General features: G+C 44.0%; 1 protein-coding gene across 4 annotated transcripts in view; it reads right to left on the minus strand.

Moving 5' to 3' along the window:
- Positions 1 to 639: 639 nt before the first annotated feature.
- The window catches only part of EBPL (EBP like), a 46,891-nt gene continuing 31,682 nt past the window's right edge, over positions 640 to 15,848 (minus strand). For 3 of the 4 annotated variants that reach the window (XM_082434526.1, XM_082434528.1, XM_082434527.1), the window contains 2 exons: positions 10,555 to 10,693; positions 8,719 to 9,273 (listed from right to left, as the gene is read on the minus strand). In XM_082434526.1, coding sequence (XP_082290652.1) covers positions 9,033 to 9,273; positions 10,555 to 10,693 — 380 coding nt within the window. In that variant the 3' untranslated portion in view covers positions 8,719 to 9,032. Of the gene's footprint in view, positions 748 to 895; positions 1,041 to 8,718; positions 9,274 to 10,554; positions 10,694 to 15,848 lie in introns of those variants that run through there. The other variant, XR_014255913.1, reaches the window with a different exon arrangement.

The raw sequence follows: 15,848 nt of genomic DNA on the forward strand, positions 1-15,848 counted from the left end.
TCCACCGTAGGACATCTCAGAGCCCTGAATATGATGACGGGAATAGTCAATCTCTAAAGCAAGGCAGGCAGGGGAATGGTATACCACTTTTGATCATGACCACGGAACCCTTTCAACACAGAACGTGACTTCAGACTAGTGAACTACTGACGACGCTTTCTTACTGAACTACTGGAGCCGGCACCAACAGGAAAAGGACCTGGTTCCTACGTGTCACCTTCACCACCACCGCCAAGCCCCTCTCCACTGGTGAGGTCTACTTAGAGTTTCAGGGCCAACAGGCAAATAAACTGAGGTTTGCGACAGATTCTACCCCCACGGCAAACTGAAGTGCTAACTACACAAAGCCACGGAGGCAGAGGTCCAGTTCTAAGGTACCTAGGCACCCAGTTGGGAGGCTGGGGCGCAGTGGGCCCACAGATCCATGGCAGCCCCACCCAAAACTAAGATCAGCCTGGCAGCAGCCCTATCCCCCAACTGGAGACCTCGAGGCTCAGGCCTTGTCAGGCTTGGCTCTGGACATGGTAGGCGCAGCCGCGGAGAGGACAACCCCAGGGGTGCAGCTCAGCTGGTCTGGGTGAAATGCGGGAGTCGGCAACTCACAGTCGTAGCTGTTTCCAGCTCCCTCACCGCAGGAGGCTCTGTCACTTATTTTCCCAGGTTCTTCTGGTGTCTCCTGGTGCTGACAACGTTCCATCCAGGTGCTGATGAAAATCCCTCTTCTCTGAAGCACAAGCAGAATGTTTCCTTAGAAAGGAAACAAAAAGATTCCGAGGACAAGGAATCACAAAAGCCCTGACGCCACCAAGTAACAGCAGCGTGAAAGTAACTCAAACTCAGTCTCAGATGGTCAGACTGACAAAGCTTCCCGGCCCACAGGCTTCTTAATTTTTACCTTTTATTCTCTCTGATGTGCCTGCTCAGAAGCCCCAGGTTTCGGCCGGTTGTTCCGCTCCAGGCCTGAGCGCCTGGCGCGTCTAATTGTTGATTCTGAGATTGTCTCTCACACGGAGGCAGCAGCGATGTCATATGTTCAGAACCTGGACAACAGACCCAGTCAAAAGCTAAATAAATGCGTAAGCTTTTACTTGGATAAGAACAGCGGATGGAGTGTTTGATATGTGCTCATCCTCACAGCTGTGTGTGCCAAGTACCACGACTCCGTTTCTGGATAAGGAGACTGACGAGCCAGGCATCTTTGCCCCAAATCCCACGGCACGTGAGCCGGGGCAGCGGGTTCTAAGTCAGCACCGCTTAGCGGCAAAACCGGCAGAGCTCGGCTCCAAGTTCTGTCCCGTGTGCTCCCCGTGGCGCGGGACAGATGCTCACCTTTCGTGGCCAGGTTCTTCTTCTGCAGAAGGAAGATGATAATCCCTAGCCACCGAGCGTGAGGGATTATCGTGAGGATCAGATAATACAACGAACAGAAAAGAGCTCTGAAGTGGAATGATTACAGGGGCAGGGCGTTAATAGTACCCAGTGTTTTCCTAGATACCAAACAACTTGGCATCCCAAAGGTTTCCACCTTCTCTAGTTCATGCTTGCAAACTGACCAAGCAAAGGAAAAAGGTAGACAGATTCAAGAAGACGTACCAAGAACCTGAAAGCCTACAGGAGGTTAGGAAACAGACCCCCCCCCCCCGCAATTAGGAGGCTTTCAACTTGAACCTTGGAAGAGCCAACTCCCCCAGACCTCATCACTGCCTCCTGCCCACACCCAACCCTTCTCCTAAAGGCTCCAGACACTAAAAATACCCCAGCCACCTGCTGCCCAGGCAGGCAGTAAATCACTGGCCCTCGAACACCAGAATCCAGGCCAGGCCTGGCCTGACGTGGCCACTGGCGGCTGACACGCACCAGATGGGGCAAGTCCACTTCTTCCCAGCCCGGTGGCCAGGGGGCCTGGGAGAAGAGTGCCCCCAGGAAGCAGGGGCGCTGCTGCAGGTGCTTCCTGGGTGAAGGATGATTGGAGGTGGGTGTGTCACAGGAGGAAACGGGGCTCCCTGGGAAAGGGCAGTGGCTCCTACGGCGACAAGTATATATAGAATAAGGTCATCTCATCAAAATCCACAGATCAGCCACTCGACTGCTGTCCTATTACCCCAGGGCCACCAGATGTCACTGTTGCAGGGAGCATGAATATCTGTGGTCCCATCTCCGGACAAGCACTGACTTCATGGAGACAGTTCAAACTGTGGGCACTCAAGGGCACACCAGTGAGACCCATTTCCTGCTTCCAGTTCTTAGTGATTCGATCCCACCCTCCCATCCCCACCCCCGGGACCAAAATCAGTCCGACTCCCAAAATGCAACCAAGAAATGCCAAAAATCTGTTCACAGTTACTTTCAGCACAATACAGTGAATCAGAAATGAGAGGCCAAGACAGAATATTTATTTTTAAACTAAAATGCATCATCAGCAAACACATTTGTGGGGAACAAGAAGTCATGTGCTGTGCTGGAGTGTTGCTCAAATTTGAAAAAGTGGGGACCCTGAGAGCATGTCCTCCACTTTGTCACCTCTCCCCCTAGAAAAACCAAAGCATTGACGTTAACTGCTGCCACCTGACCACTTGGTCCAACCAGTGAAAAATACTTATAGGACAATACAAAACACAAAATCAAAACAATGAAATTGAGAGGCCACTCAAGTATAATGAATAGACCTAGATGATCACAAATGTGCTGAGGTTAAAATTTTTTTTCCACAAAATTGAATAATTTTCATAGCTTGTAGGCTTCTGGGAACATGTCTAACACTGTTGGGCTAGAAAGAGTACTTTTAAGTGAACTAGGTTCTAGTTCACGGAAAAGCTCTGTGGCCTTGGGCAGGTTATCTAACCCCTCCGAGCCTCAGTCTCCTCGTATATGAACTGGACCTGTCCAAGGCCCCTTTAAACAATACATGATTCTAGGATTCTAAGCGTGGCCTTGAGGGGCCCCTGTGTAGCTGGGAAGGTGGATGTCAAAAATAACTAAACAATCCAGGGCCACTGAAGTGACACAGACAAGGGCTACGAGAATTCAGAGTCCTCCCCTTCTGACTCCTGGGGGACTGAGGGAAGGCTTCTGGAGGGGAAGGGATTAAACACCTAAAAAGTAACACTGCAGCAGGCTCAGCATACTGGATCCCTCCCTTGAAGAGATGGGAGGTGGCCAATCCAATATTTTAAGATGTCAACTTGATCTGTGTGGACATAAACATCTAAGGTTTCCAAAAATAAATGATAACTGCTACCTATCAACCTCTATAAGCGCATGAATTTCTCAAGAATGGGAGCATGTTCTGTAATATTATCCAGTCGGTTTTGTGTGTACATGTAGAACTGCTACTTCTTGGATGATAAATCTGGGGCAAGGGACAGAGAGGAAGTTAGGGGGGGAGGTTAAAGTCCTTCTTCAAATGTTAAAAGCCTCCCCCAAATGGTAATACAAGCACAGACAAGAGCTTGAGAAATGGAAGCTAAATTTGTAATAGTGGTTCTGTCTGATGATACTGGGGGTAATGATTATTTTTTTCTTTTTGCTTATATGGATTTTCCATTTTTCAGCAACGGACATGAATCAATTGTATATTTTTTTAATGCAAATATATTCGGGACAGATAATACATCAAACCACTATCAGATATTAGCATCTTAATGTGAATTAATGGATGTGATTTGCTTCCTGCAGTGAAGTGGCGGTGGGATATGGATTTTGTTAGGTCGGGTCTGCCACTGGAAAGGGAGAGAAGATGTAGAGTTTCTAAAAGCACAGTGGGTGGAGGAGGCCTGCCAGGCCCCTCCCTATTACCTCAAGGGCATTTTATTAAAAGTAAGGACAGAAACAGTTAACCTTTCTCATTCATGGTTTTGCCCAATTATTCTCATTATAAATTATTTATTTTTAGATCCAAACTCCAGCTTTCAAACCAAACAAACAAAAAAGGGCTCATGGATTTTAAGAATAATTTGAAAAAAAAGAAAAGAAAACAAAGGATTCTTCTCCAAACTCTGTGCATTTTGGTTTCCATCAAGCCTTTTTTGGACAAAGTTTTATTTTACTATTTCATATTGCAGTCTGCAGACTTTTCCTGGAGCCTCAGTGCTAGCACTTCAGGAGTTGTAAAGCTGACATAATTAAACACAAGAAAACGTCATCATTTAGACTCTGATTTTAGATGGGTTATGCTGACAGTTGCCTCAACATTATCTGGAAAGGCAGAGTATGCAGAGGAAATTTATAGTGTAAACAATACTGGGGAGTGATGGACAGTCTGCAGGAATCTAGTTACCATCAACATAAGCAATTCATAACTTATTGCAAATCATTTGATATGTTCATCCAAATATGCCTTCTATGGCCCAAGCAAAATTTAGACTTAAAATATATTTGAACTATCACCTCCAAGTAGTTGGAGATATCGAGGCTTGAAAAGAGGAACAATATTGAAGGCAGTGACTTATTTAATTGAATCTAAGATGCCACCAATTATAAGATGCATTATATTTTTGTAAGAAAAAACACTGCCAACTCAATTATGACACATCAACTGTAAAATACATTCTAATTTTTAAAATGTTAAAATGTGGGTGGAAACTATCTATCTTAGAGTTAATGAAATACAGTATTACCTATGTCACCTTGCCCCTACCTCCCTGTCACAGGGAGATGGGCTTCTATTCTCAGTGACCTGTTAGACTTCATATGGGGACATCAATCTTTCTTCCAACTCACTTAAGGGTTAAAACATTTAGATCTGTCCTTCCTTGGCAGTAGAATGTATCTGTCCTCCAAGTTCCTGTCAGAGTCTATAATCTCCATTTCTCTCCCATCCAATACTCAGCAAAAACTCAGTTGAGAAAAATCATGTTTTCAGGAGTGGCTGCAGGATACGCAGCCCATCCATTTTTCTCTCCTCTGTTTACCCTCGGATTGAGCCAGATCAGCAGAGAGCAAAGTACTGGAAACAACTGGGTAATCCCTCATAGAAAGGCTTTTACAGACTCTCTCTGGCGTCCTGCCTTCAGCCCACGTGGCGGACACTGTTAGAAACAGCCCGAGTTGTACTAAATTCTGTTGTCAAGGACATAGCATCCTCTTCATGAGGACCCACTGGAGACATATTTCAGGGCTTCATGCCGGGAATCTTTAAAAATAAAATGTTTAAATTGAAGTATAACATATATAGAGAAAAGCACACCATACATAAAGGTACAGCTGAATGAATTATCGCAAATTATAACAACCGCTCAAAGGAAAAAAATAAAACATTACCAGCACCTCAGAAGCCCCTTCATGCCTTCTCCCCATCACTATACCCACACCCTATTCCCCAGAGGCAATCTGTCCTGATCTTTAACACCACAGTTTTATCTGTTTTTGAACCTTACGTTACAAAAATGGAATCATACAATGTGTATCCTTTCAGTCTGGCTTCTTTCACTTATCACTATTTCTTTCACTTATCACTAATTCATCCATGTTGTTATGAGAAGTAGGTTGTTAATTTTCATTCCTATAATTTTCACTGTACAGTAGTCCATTGTATGTATATACCACAATTTACTCATTTAGGTTGTTTCCGGCTTGGGGTTATTATGAATAATGCTGCCATTCTGGTACACATAGTAAGCACTTCTGTGAAGTATACCTAAGAGTCAGATTGCTGGGTTTTAGGGCTTGCACACGTTCAGTTTAATTTCAAAGTAGTTTTCCACTTTACATTCCACCAGCAGTGTATGAAAGTTCCAGTGGTTCCACATCTTCACCAACCCTCATAATTGTCAGTCCTTTTAGTTTTAGCCATTTTTACAGGTGTATATAGCAACATCTTATTGTGGCCTCAATTATCATTTCCTGAATTCCCTTCTCTTTTGTGAAGTATTTATTCAAATATCTTGTCAACTTTTCTATTAGATTGTAAGTCTTTCTCTAATTAATTTACCCATTGGGATAGGTCTTTTGTCAATTATATGAACTACAAATGTCTTCTACCTTCTCGTTTTTTTTTTTTCTTCTTTATTTATTTTTGGCTGCGTTGGGTTTTCCTTACTGCATGCGGGCTTTCTCTAGTTGCGGTGTGCGGGCTTCTCATTGCGGTGGCTTCTCTTGTTGTGGAGCACGGGCTCTCAGTGTGCAGCCTTCAGTAGTTTTGGCACACAAGCTCAGTAGTCATGGCTCGTGTGCTCTAGAGGGCAGGCTCAGTAGTTGTGGCGCACGGGCTCAGTTGCTCCGCGGCATGTGGGATCCTCCCGGACCAGGGATCGAACCCATGTCCCCTGCACTGGCAGGTGGATTCTTAACCACTGCCACCAGAGAAGTCCCTGGCTTCCTTTTTTATTCTCTTAATGGTGAATTCTGATGAGCGGAAGTACTTGATTTTAATGTAGTCAAACTTATTGCAGCTTTCCATATCCTTTTTAAGAATATATTCTTCTACTTTTTTTTCTTCTTGAAGATTTATTGTTTGCCTTTCACATTAAAATCAATAAGCCCATGCACCTAGAGCCTGTGCTCCGCAACAAAGAGAAGGCACTGCAATGAGAAGCCCGCGCACCACAACGAAGAGTAGCCCCCACTCGCCGGAACTAGAGAAAGCCCGTGAGCAGCAACAAAGACCCAACGCAGCCAAAAATGAATAAATAATTAAAAAAACTAAAATCAACAATTCACCTGGCGTTGATATGGTGCATGATATGAGATAAGGATCAAAATTCATTTTTCCCACATGGACATGCAACTGACCCAGTACCATTTATTGAAGAGACCATCCTTTCCCCATTGTTCTGCAGTGGCACCTTTTTCTAAATCCAGTGTCCATATACAGGAAGGTCTGTTTCTGGACTTTCTAGTCTGTTCCATTGGTCTATCCGTCTGTTGGCTTTCTGGTGCCAATACCACATTGCCTTAATTACTGTGGCTTTATATTAAGACTTGATGTCTGGTAGAGTAAGTCCTCCAGCTTTATGCTTCTACAACATTGTCTTTGCCCTCTTGGCCCTTTGCATTGCCATAAAATATCTTAAAATCAACTTGTAATCATTTAAAAAATGATAAATAGATAAATCTGTTGGGATTTTGATTGGGATTACATTGAATCTATAGCTCAATTTGGGGAGAATTGACTTCTTTACAATATTGAGCCTTCCAATCCATGAACATGACATATCTCTCTGCTTATTTAGGTCTCATTTAACTTCTCTCAATGTTTTAAAGTTGTTTTTGTTTTCTGTGTAAGCCTTCATATCTTTCAATTTTCCCCTAAATATTAGAATGTTTTGATGTTATAGTAAATGGTATTTTTAAAAATTCTATTTTAGTTGTTTATTGGCAACTGGTTTGTTTTTAATCTCATGAAAACTGAACTCTGTTACTCAGTGCTTCCCTATCTGATGTTCCATGAAACACCATCCTACTTGTTAAAGTGGTCTGGTAAATATGTTGGGAAAAGCTGGGTTAAACAAGTTAATCTAGTTTCTTCACGGCAGGACTTCTAAAGTCTTTAATGTGCTGACGTAATATTCCTCAAACTTACTTGGCCAGACTTACTCAATATTCAACGGATATCATAGTCAGGTATCATTCAGGATAAAAGCATAGAAAACAGCAATGACTCTAGGTGTTTTAAGCAGGAGGATTTCATAGAGGATGCTTATAAAAATCACTGGAGGGCTCCACGAGTAGGTGCTTGGCTCAGTTTCTAGGAATGGCTCCCAGACGACCACAAGACGGACCCTCCCAAGGCAGGCACTGCCAGTGAGGCCACCACTGGAGCTCCTCAGCCCGCAAACCCTTTACTCCCACTGCCCCAACCAGAACCGCCTCTCAGTACCCACGAAGTTGAACGCTCGATGTGCTAACGCTCCAAACCCTCACGTTTCCATAGTCATAGACATTACCTGTCGCCACAAAACAGCAAAAGTAAACAAGGAACAGCTGAAGACGGTCTCCATGCTTTCACCCTCCAAACCACTCACAAGTACCTCTGAAAGGTGACAGCAAATTTTGCATCCAGGACCACAACCTGCAGCTCTCTGCAGGATACGAGGACACTCAGAAGGAGGGGCAATGCAGACTGAGCTAAGTGACAGCATCCACCACAACCAACCAAGTGCCTGGTGTATATGCCGGGCACCCTTCTAGGCAGAGAATACATCTGTGAGCTAACAGGCTAGTAAGAAAGTCAGGTGTTGAACAAGTTAATGTGAGTACCCGCTCCCCACCTCCGACGGAACTGCTACAGCCATCTGCCAAAACGAGTGTTTTCTGAAACATGGTGTGATCATGTCTTCCTCTTGGTACTGAAGGTAAGTGTTAAATTTATGCTTCACTTCTATCAGTTATATACGACGTCACGGCATGCATTTTGCATATTAATTTTACCTTCATCTTATTGTTTCTCACTCATTTTCCCTATGTTCCTATTTCCTGATTTATTTTTTATTGTATTTTTGTAAGGTATCTTAAATCTTCCTCCTTAAAAAAGGACAGATATAAATCAATCATCTGTGTGAAACCCCAGTGTTCACCCATGAGGAGTTACCCCACTCACAAATTCCTTCCACTATCATTTTTTGTTGGCTTCACAAATTTGATAAAGTACAAATGCAAAACAGAAGCACTCATTTCATTTCTGGTTCCACTTTGGTAACCAAAAGACTGGAGGGAAGATCAAAGGTTGAAGCAACAATATGTTCTTTGAAATAAAAAATTAATATAACATGCTCTACAGCATTTCATGATAATTGGCTTTATTAATGTAGGACAATTAATGCTAGCCATAAAAGTATATGATTAAATGTGTTATTATTACAAGTTAAAATTTATTCTGTTCCCTGTATTGCCATTTAATTGGAAAAAACAACAGCCAAAACTTGTCAGCCTTACAGTCCATTTGAAACTGATTCAATCGAAAGCAATTAGGTTGTTCAAGAATGACAATATAAAAGAAAAGTATAGACTGGAATGTATTACATTTTGGCCCAACAAAGAGGTTTGATTCATTCTGGCTCATAAAGCACGCTGATGGTGTTTATGATTTTGAAAATTCACTGTAACTTTTTGCCTGAATTGAATCCTTTGTGATGCATTTTCTTGAGTTCTACCCATGACTGCCACAGTAACAGTCCTGGGATCAGAACCCAAACACCATTGAAAAATACCAGATAGACCCAAAAGTAGAGCCAATTGTTGGTGTTGAGGTTGGGGCTTCCCATAAGCCAGTCTGGGCAGAAGGTCATCCACCCGCCATACAATTCACACACGCACAGGGTGATCTGTATGAAATGCCTGTTAGAGAGAAAGAGACAAGGGATGAAACTGCCAGCAGCTTCAATGGTCTTCCACGGCAGAAAGCCTTCCTGAAGTTGGACCCCAGGTTTTACGTAGAGCTCCTTTGATGGGGCAAATTGATAATTAATGAAGACCCATGCTTTCCTTGGAGAAGCAATAGTGCCTTTCCTAGAAGGTTATCCTCAGAGTTAAAGAAGGTCTCTTGGGTATCCTGTCCTATTCTTTGGAAGATTTAGTGAGGTCACACCTGACCCAGTAAAGAGAGACCTGGATGTGAATCTCTCTATGAGCCGCAATTTCACCTGCTGTAAAAGGGATAATAATAGTCCCTTCCTCGAATAATATTGTGTAGATTAAATGAGATATGTAGATAAAGCACTGTGCCCGGCACATATTCAACAATGCATATGTGTTAAATATTTGAAATAATAAACAAATGGGTGCATGTAGTAAATCTACAACCACGATCATGGAGTCAAAGACATGTAAGGCACCCAGGAGAAATTTAATTCTTCCTGCCAACTCTCTATGTAAAACTGGGTGGGGGAAAGTGGATTAAATGACCTTTGAGATCTCTTTCAAATCTGAAATTTTATGATGCAGCTTTACATAAGACTTCTTCTTTGATACAAGATGGTGGAAAATGGAATGCCGTTGTGCCTACTTGACATTGTTTTAGGGAATCATCCCCAGGATAGCAATCTGTTTGTCCCAGGTCACTCTGTCCCTAAGATGGAGAGGAAGGAAAGGGAGGCAGGAAGCAGAGTTCAAAGTTTCAGGGTCTGATTGATGGATGGTTAATCTGCCATCTTTCTCCTCCGTCTCCTCACTCTTTTGCCTTCCTCATACCCTCCACAGCCTGCTTCTGGAAAGATGTCTTATTTATCTTGCATGTCTACCTCAGAATTACATAAGAGATTTTTCTTTGCATCAAGCGGAATGGGAGTTTTCTAGAATGAGCTGGAGGGAAAGGATGCAGATATCACCTTTTGATTCTCCAAAATACTGGTGGCAAATCATCCAATGCTGTCACCACCGTGCTTGTCTATACAGCATCTAGGTTGCCAATACAATCATATTTCTCATATTTTTTATTTTGAATGGTCTGAAATTATCCTGGTGGCACCATAATCCTTAACTAATATCAAACAATTTTCGTTTCTAGTCTACTTTTTGTCTAACAAAGAACTCTGGTCATTATCCCCTCCAAATGTCACGCTGGCGTTGGGACAGCTAATGTTCCTCCTTTTTTCCGTAGGACAGGAGAAGAGCACTTACCGATAATGTTTCTCTTTGACGATGGCATAAATGAGAACCAATGCCAGAAACCCACCCAGAACGACAGTCAGAATTTCCAAAGACACAATGGTTGGATCCAAATAAAGCCATCTTGCGTCAGCTTTGCCATATTCTTTCCCTGAAAACAAAATACATTTTGTTACTCATCTGGCAATCATTTTTATGACAGTTAGAGGAAATGACCTTTTTTTTCCCGTTAGGAGGAGATAAGAGAGTAACTGCCACTCTCTCTATAGTCTTCATAATGCCTTAGTGGAAGGCAAGAGAGGCCCTATGACGAAAATGCATTTGCCACTGGACACAAGTAATAATAACAATATCATGTTATATTTGTAAAGTGATTTGCATTTTCCAAAGTGCTTTCACACGTGTGCCCTCTTCACCCTCTCCCTTTTCATCGTAAGCAGCAGAATTCTACATCAGTTTGACACAGTCAGACTTTGCAAAGATAATCTTTAATAGTTATCTTGGTAAATGCATTATAACTCCTTACTTCAAAATTTCAACATAAAGTCTGTATTAGTTGGATGTGGGAAAATGATTATTAAGGAAATGTTTATAAAAAAACACATGTTTATTAGTGATTGAAGAGGAATTGAGTGCTGAGGAGGCAGCAGGGAGGGGAGGGGAATAACACAGCCTGGCCGACAGAATGAATCCTAAATGGACAAAGGGGCATTCCGGTCCACTACAGGGACAGAATCCACTACCACAGCTACCACGAAATTGTGCTGACCAGGGAGCAGGTGTGCCCTAAGAAATCTTTCCAGGCCCCGTTATCAGGATGGTTACTTCTAGGAGGCACCATGAGGTCAGATAGTCTTTTTAGTGAAGGACCAAGGGCCAGGCACTAGGCGAAGTCATATTCCCCTCCCTCCCTCCCTCCTTCTCTCTTCTTTCCTTCCTTCTTGCTTTCTCTCTCTTTCCTTCCTCCCCACCTCCCCCCCTCTCTTTCTCTCTCTGTCTCTCTTTCCTTTTTACTTTAACAAAGTAATACGTGCTGGTCCTAAGATCTCAAATAACCAGAGGAAAAAAACCCCGAAGTCCCCACCTCTTCTCTCCCTTTAACTACTGTTCTCACATTACTTAGAAAAGGTATGAATGGTCAAAAATTAGCTGCGTGATCTGATTGGTCTGAGCAGCACAAAGCAATAGTCTCTTAATGGTTAGAGTTAGATCCCTCCGGGGCCAGGGACAAAGGGTTCCCATGAAAGGCTGTCCCCAGAGAAAGGACAGGCCAGTAAACAGGATTATCTATTTAATGAGATAACACACAGACACACGCGAAGCGGAGATTCTGTGAAAGGCCAGACGCAACTGGCAGACCAGGCAGAGCCGTCCAGCCTGTCCTTAGCCAACTGCCTGCCATGACCTAACTGGAAAACAACATCATAGTAAAAGTAAAAGTTTTCCCTCTAAATTTAAACATAGATACAATAGGTGAAATATACTATCTAGTGCAGCCAAAATCTAAGAAAATATCACAAGTAGAAGGTCAATGCTTTAGGAGCTAAGAGATTAGTGGGTGTTTAGACATTCACAAAAATAACCCCATTCATTCATTCTTTTTAAAAAAAATTTTTGATTTATTTATTTATTTTTTGGCCGCGTGGCATGTGAGATCTTAGTTCCCCAACCAGGGATCGAACCCATGCCCCCTGCATTAGAAGTACAGGGTCTTAACCACTGGACTGCCAGGGAAGTCCCCTTCATTCATTCTTTAATTCAACAATTTTTTTGTAGCGTATAGACGCCTCTATGCTAGGTCTCAAGAATGCAGCAGTGACCAGGACACAAAGTCGGCTGCTGGTGGTTCATACTGTAGCGAGCTCAAACCATGCAATAAGTGACGGGGACAGAGAATAGGGACATGGAGAAAAGGCACTGCACAAGCTAGGAGGTGAGGTGTCCTGATCGCTTCCTCTTCCTCCTGCACGTGAGGGAAGGATTCCCGCCCTGGGCTTATGCGGTGGCTCAACACACAACAGGCGACACTGGGCAGACGAGGTTGAGGGCCGTTCCTCGGTCACAGAACGTTCGCAGGCTCGGGGAGAAGCACACTGTGCCGCGTGGGGCTGCCCTAGGAACCGGAGTGAACGAGGAGGGACTGTGGGAGGTGGGCTCTGCAGTAGCACCAGGGTGGGTGACCCCTGGTCCCCGCAGCAGGATGTGATAGGATTGTTCGAGTAATTCTGAGGGCTGGCAGGGAACTGAACGGGGCTCCTCAGGGGTATGCAGGCACCGTGCTGGTCCCAGAGACCAGGAGGGCTGCTTGTCGAGGGACCTCATATGAGGAAGCAGGGTGCAGAGGGGCCTGGCACTTACGACATCTGAGGCCCTCTGGATTTTACCAGACTGCAAGGCACACGTAATCTTGGATCTTAATCTCAGGCCTTTCTTCTAGTCCCGTACCTTCCACAGTGTCAGAAATCAAGGCTTTGGATTGGGATGAAGGTGAGGATGACCACCAGGCAAGATCAGTGGCCTGCCCATCGTTCACTTCTGTCCTGCAGGGTACCTGGTCCAGTCTCAAGGGCCAGCTGGATGAGGGTGTCATATAACAGGACCCCCGTGTGGACCCCCGTGTGGCCTGTCAATTGCCCCCCCTTGGGGAAGTGTGTGACGATATGTATGAACTGAAACACAGCTCCCATTCCCTAAATCAAAAGTTCTCTTCTAAATTACAGAAATAAAGCATATTTGCACGAAAAAAAAAGAAATCTCAGGGCTTACATCACAAGAGGCGAGTCTTGAACTGGGGGAGGGAGAGGGTATCTCGGGGAGGAGTTTGAGCAAAGGCCTGGGGCTGAGAGCACTCGGTGTGTCTGAAACTGCAGGTAGTTAGCAAAGCTGAAGGAGACAGCGTGTGTGTAAGTGAAAGGGGCGGGAGGGGGGGTGGGGACAGATGCTGGAAGCAGGTCCTGCTATCTGCTGGCCCCAGTGTATCAAGCCTCTGGCATCTCCTCACCTACTGCTTAACCTTGACCAACTCTTTGCAGGTTAAACACCTACAACAGCGAAAGGGCAAACAGAGCATTAATAAACCTAATGATGTGATCCTCATCCTTTATTCTGTGACTGACTGCCAGGCTCAGGCAGAGGTTCAGAGGGAAAGATGCACACGAAGGGCTGGAGGTTTCCAGTAGCCAAGCCACGGCTGTGCCCTTTGCCACAGAGCGGAGATTAGGGGCACAACTCATCTTGACCAAACTCAAGGCAGCCTCCTCCAAGCCCTCTTCTCCAAAAGGTCTCGACCTTGGGCTCTGTGCTTGGCCCACGTAGTCTAGTTTCAGCAAGAATCCTGCTGCGTAAGTTTAGTGAAAATCCTTCACTCTTGGTATCTCATCACTCCCCGCAACCCCCAGTCTTACCGAGATATTACTGACATAGAGCACTGTGTAAGTTTAAGGTATACAGCATAATGAATTGACTTACATATATTGTGAAATGATTACCACAATAAGTTTAATGACATCCATCATGTCATATAGGTACAAAAATAAAGAAAAAGAAAAAATGTTTTTTTCCTTGTGGTGAGAACTCTTAGGATTTATTCTCTTAACAACTTTCAAATATGCCATACAGTAGTGTTAATTATGTCGTACATTAATTACATCCCTAGTACTTATTTATCATAGAACTAGAAGTTTGTACTTTTTTCTTATAAATTTATTTATGTTTGTATTTATTCTTGGCTGCGTTGGGTCTTTGTTGCTGTGCACGGGCTTTCTCTAGTTGCGGTGAGCGGGGGCTACTCTCTGTTGCGGTGTGCGGGCTTCTCATTGCGGTGGCTTCTCTTGTTGCGGAGCACAGGCTCTAGGCGCGCGGGCTTCAGTAGCTGTGGCTCGCGGGCTTAGTTGCTCTGCAGCATGTGGGATCTTCCCGGAGCAGGGCTCGAACCTGTGTCCCCTGCACTGGCAGGCGGATTCTTATCCACTGTGCCACCAGGGAAGTCCAGAAGTTTGTACCTTTTGAACATCTTCATCCAATTCCCCCACTCCACAGTCCTCGCCTCTGGTAACCACAAATCTGATCTCTTTTTCTATGAGCTTGGGTTGTTTGTTTGTTTTTTAGATTCCACATATAAGTGAGATATTACAGTGTTTGTTTTTTTCTGTCTAGCTTATTTCACTTAGCATAATGTCTGCAAGGTCCATCCATGTTGTCACAAATGGCAGGATTTCCTTCTTTTTATGGCTGAATAATATTCCATTGTATATATACACAACTTATTTATCCACTCATCTGTCAATGGACACTTAGGTTGTTTCCATGTCTTGGCTATTGTAGATACTGCTGCTATGAACATGGGAGTACAGATAATCTTGATATATGATCAAATTCCTCATCTCCCACCCTCTACATCTTAATACCCCGGCCTGCCTTCAGCAAGGATCCTGTTGAGTCAGTCTATCAAGAGTCCCACAGCCTTGATGTTTCTTCCCCACAGGATTCTCCCGGACCAGGGCTCGAACCCGCATCCCCTGCATTGGCGGGAGGATTCTTAACCACTGCGCCACCAGGGAAGCCCGAGTTTTCACTTTTTTAAAGGTGAAAATGTAGACTGAAGATGACTGATAAAGATCGAATTCAATATTTGCATTTCATGGGACTGAGCCAAATCTGGGCTGTTTGCTGTCTCTGAGGCTGAGCAGGGCAGCCGGGGCAGGAGGACGCTGATTTGAGCTGGAATCCTTAACCCCAGACTTCCCTAGCAATTCTCAAGCGCACTTTAATCCGGCAGACTCGCCAAAAAGGTGCACAGCTGCATTCCCCTTAGCCCGTGGAACTGAGCAGGTGGCCTCAAGATGTGGGACTCGGGCGCCCTGAGCTACCATGGCTAGGACCTGACGGACATCAAAGATAGCATGTGTTTTGCTTTGGGAAGCACTAATTGTGGCTGACTCAGTTCTCTAGAAGAGTTTTACAACACCAGTGGTGAACAGGAGTCCAGATCCTGGCTGGGGGACAAGGCAGCTCTATAATAGTGGCAAAGAACCCAGTTGCTGCACAGCTCATTTATTTGTCAGTGCTGACACAGCACATCGGAGGTAGTCGATACTGACTGACTGAATGTTGACTGATTTACAGCAACATGACGAAGATAGGGAAAACTAGTTAATATCTCTGCAGAGCAGGAAGATTTCTGGAAATTATCTACAAGACCATATATATATATATATATATATATATATACACACACATATATGTATATATATGTGTGTATATATATATGTATATATATATATGAAAGTTAATAATAAAAATATGGA

Source organism: Balaenoptera physalus (genome assembly GCF_965194825.1).
Source record: "Balaenoptera physalus genome assembly, chromosome: 18".
Lineage (NCBI taxonomy): Eukaryota > Metazoa > Chordata > Mammalia > Artiodactyla > Balaenopteridae > Balaenoptera > Balaenoptera physalus.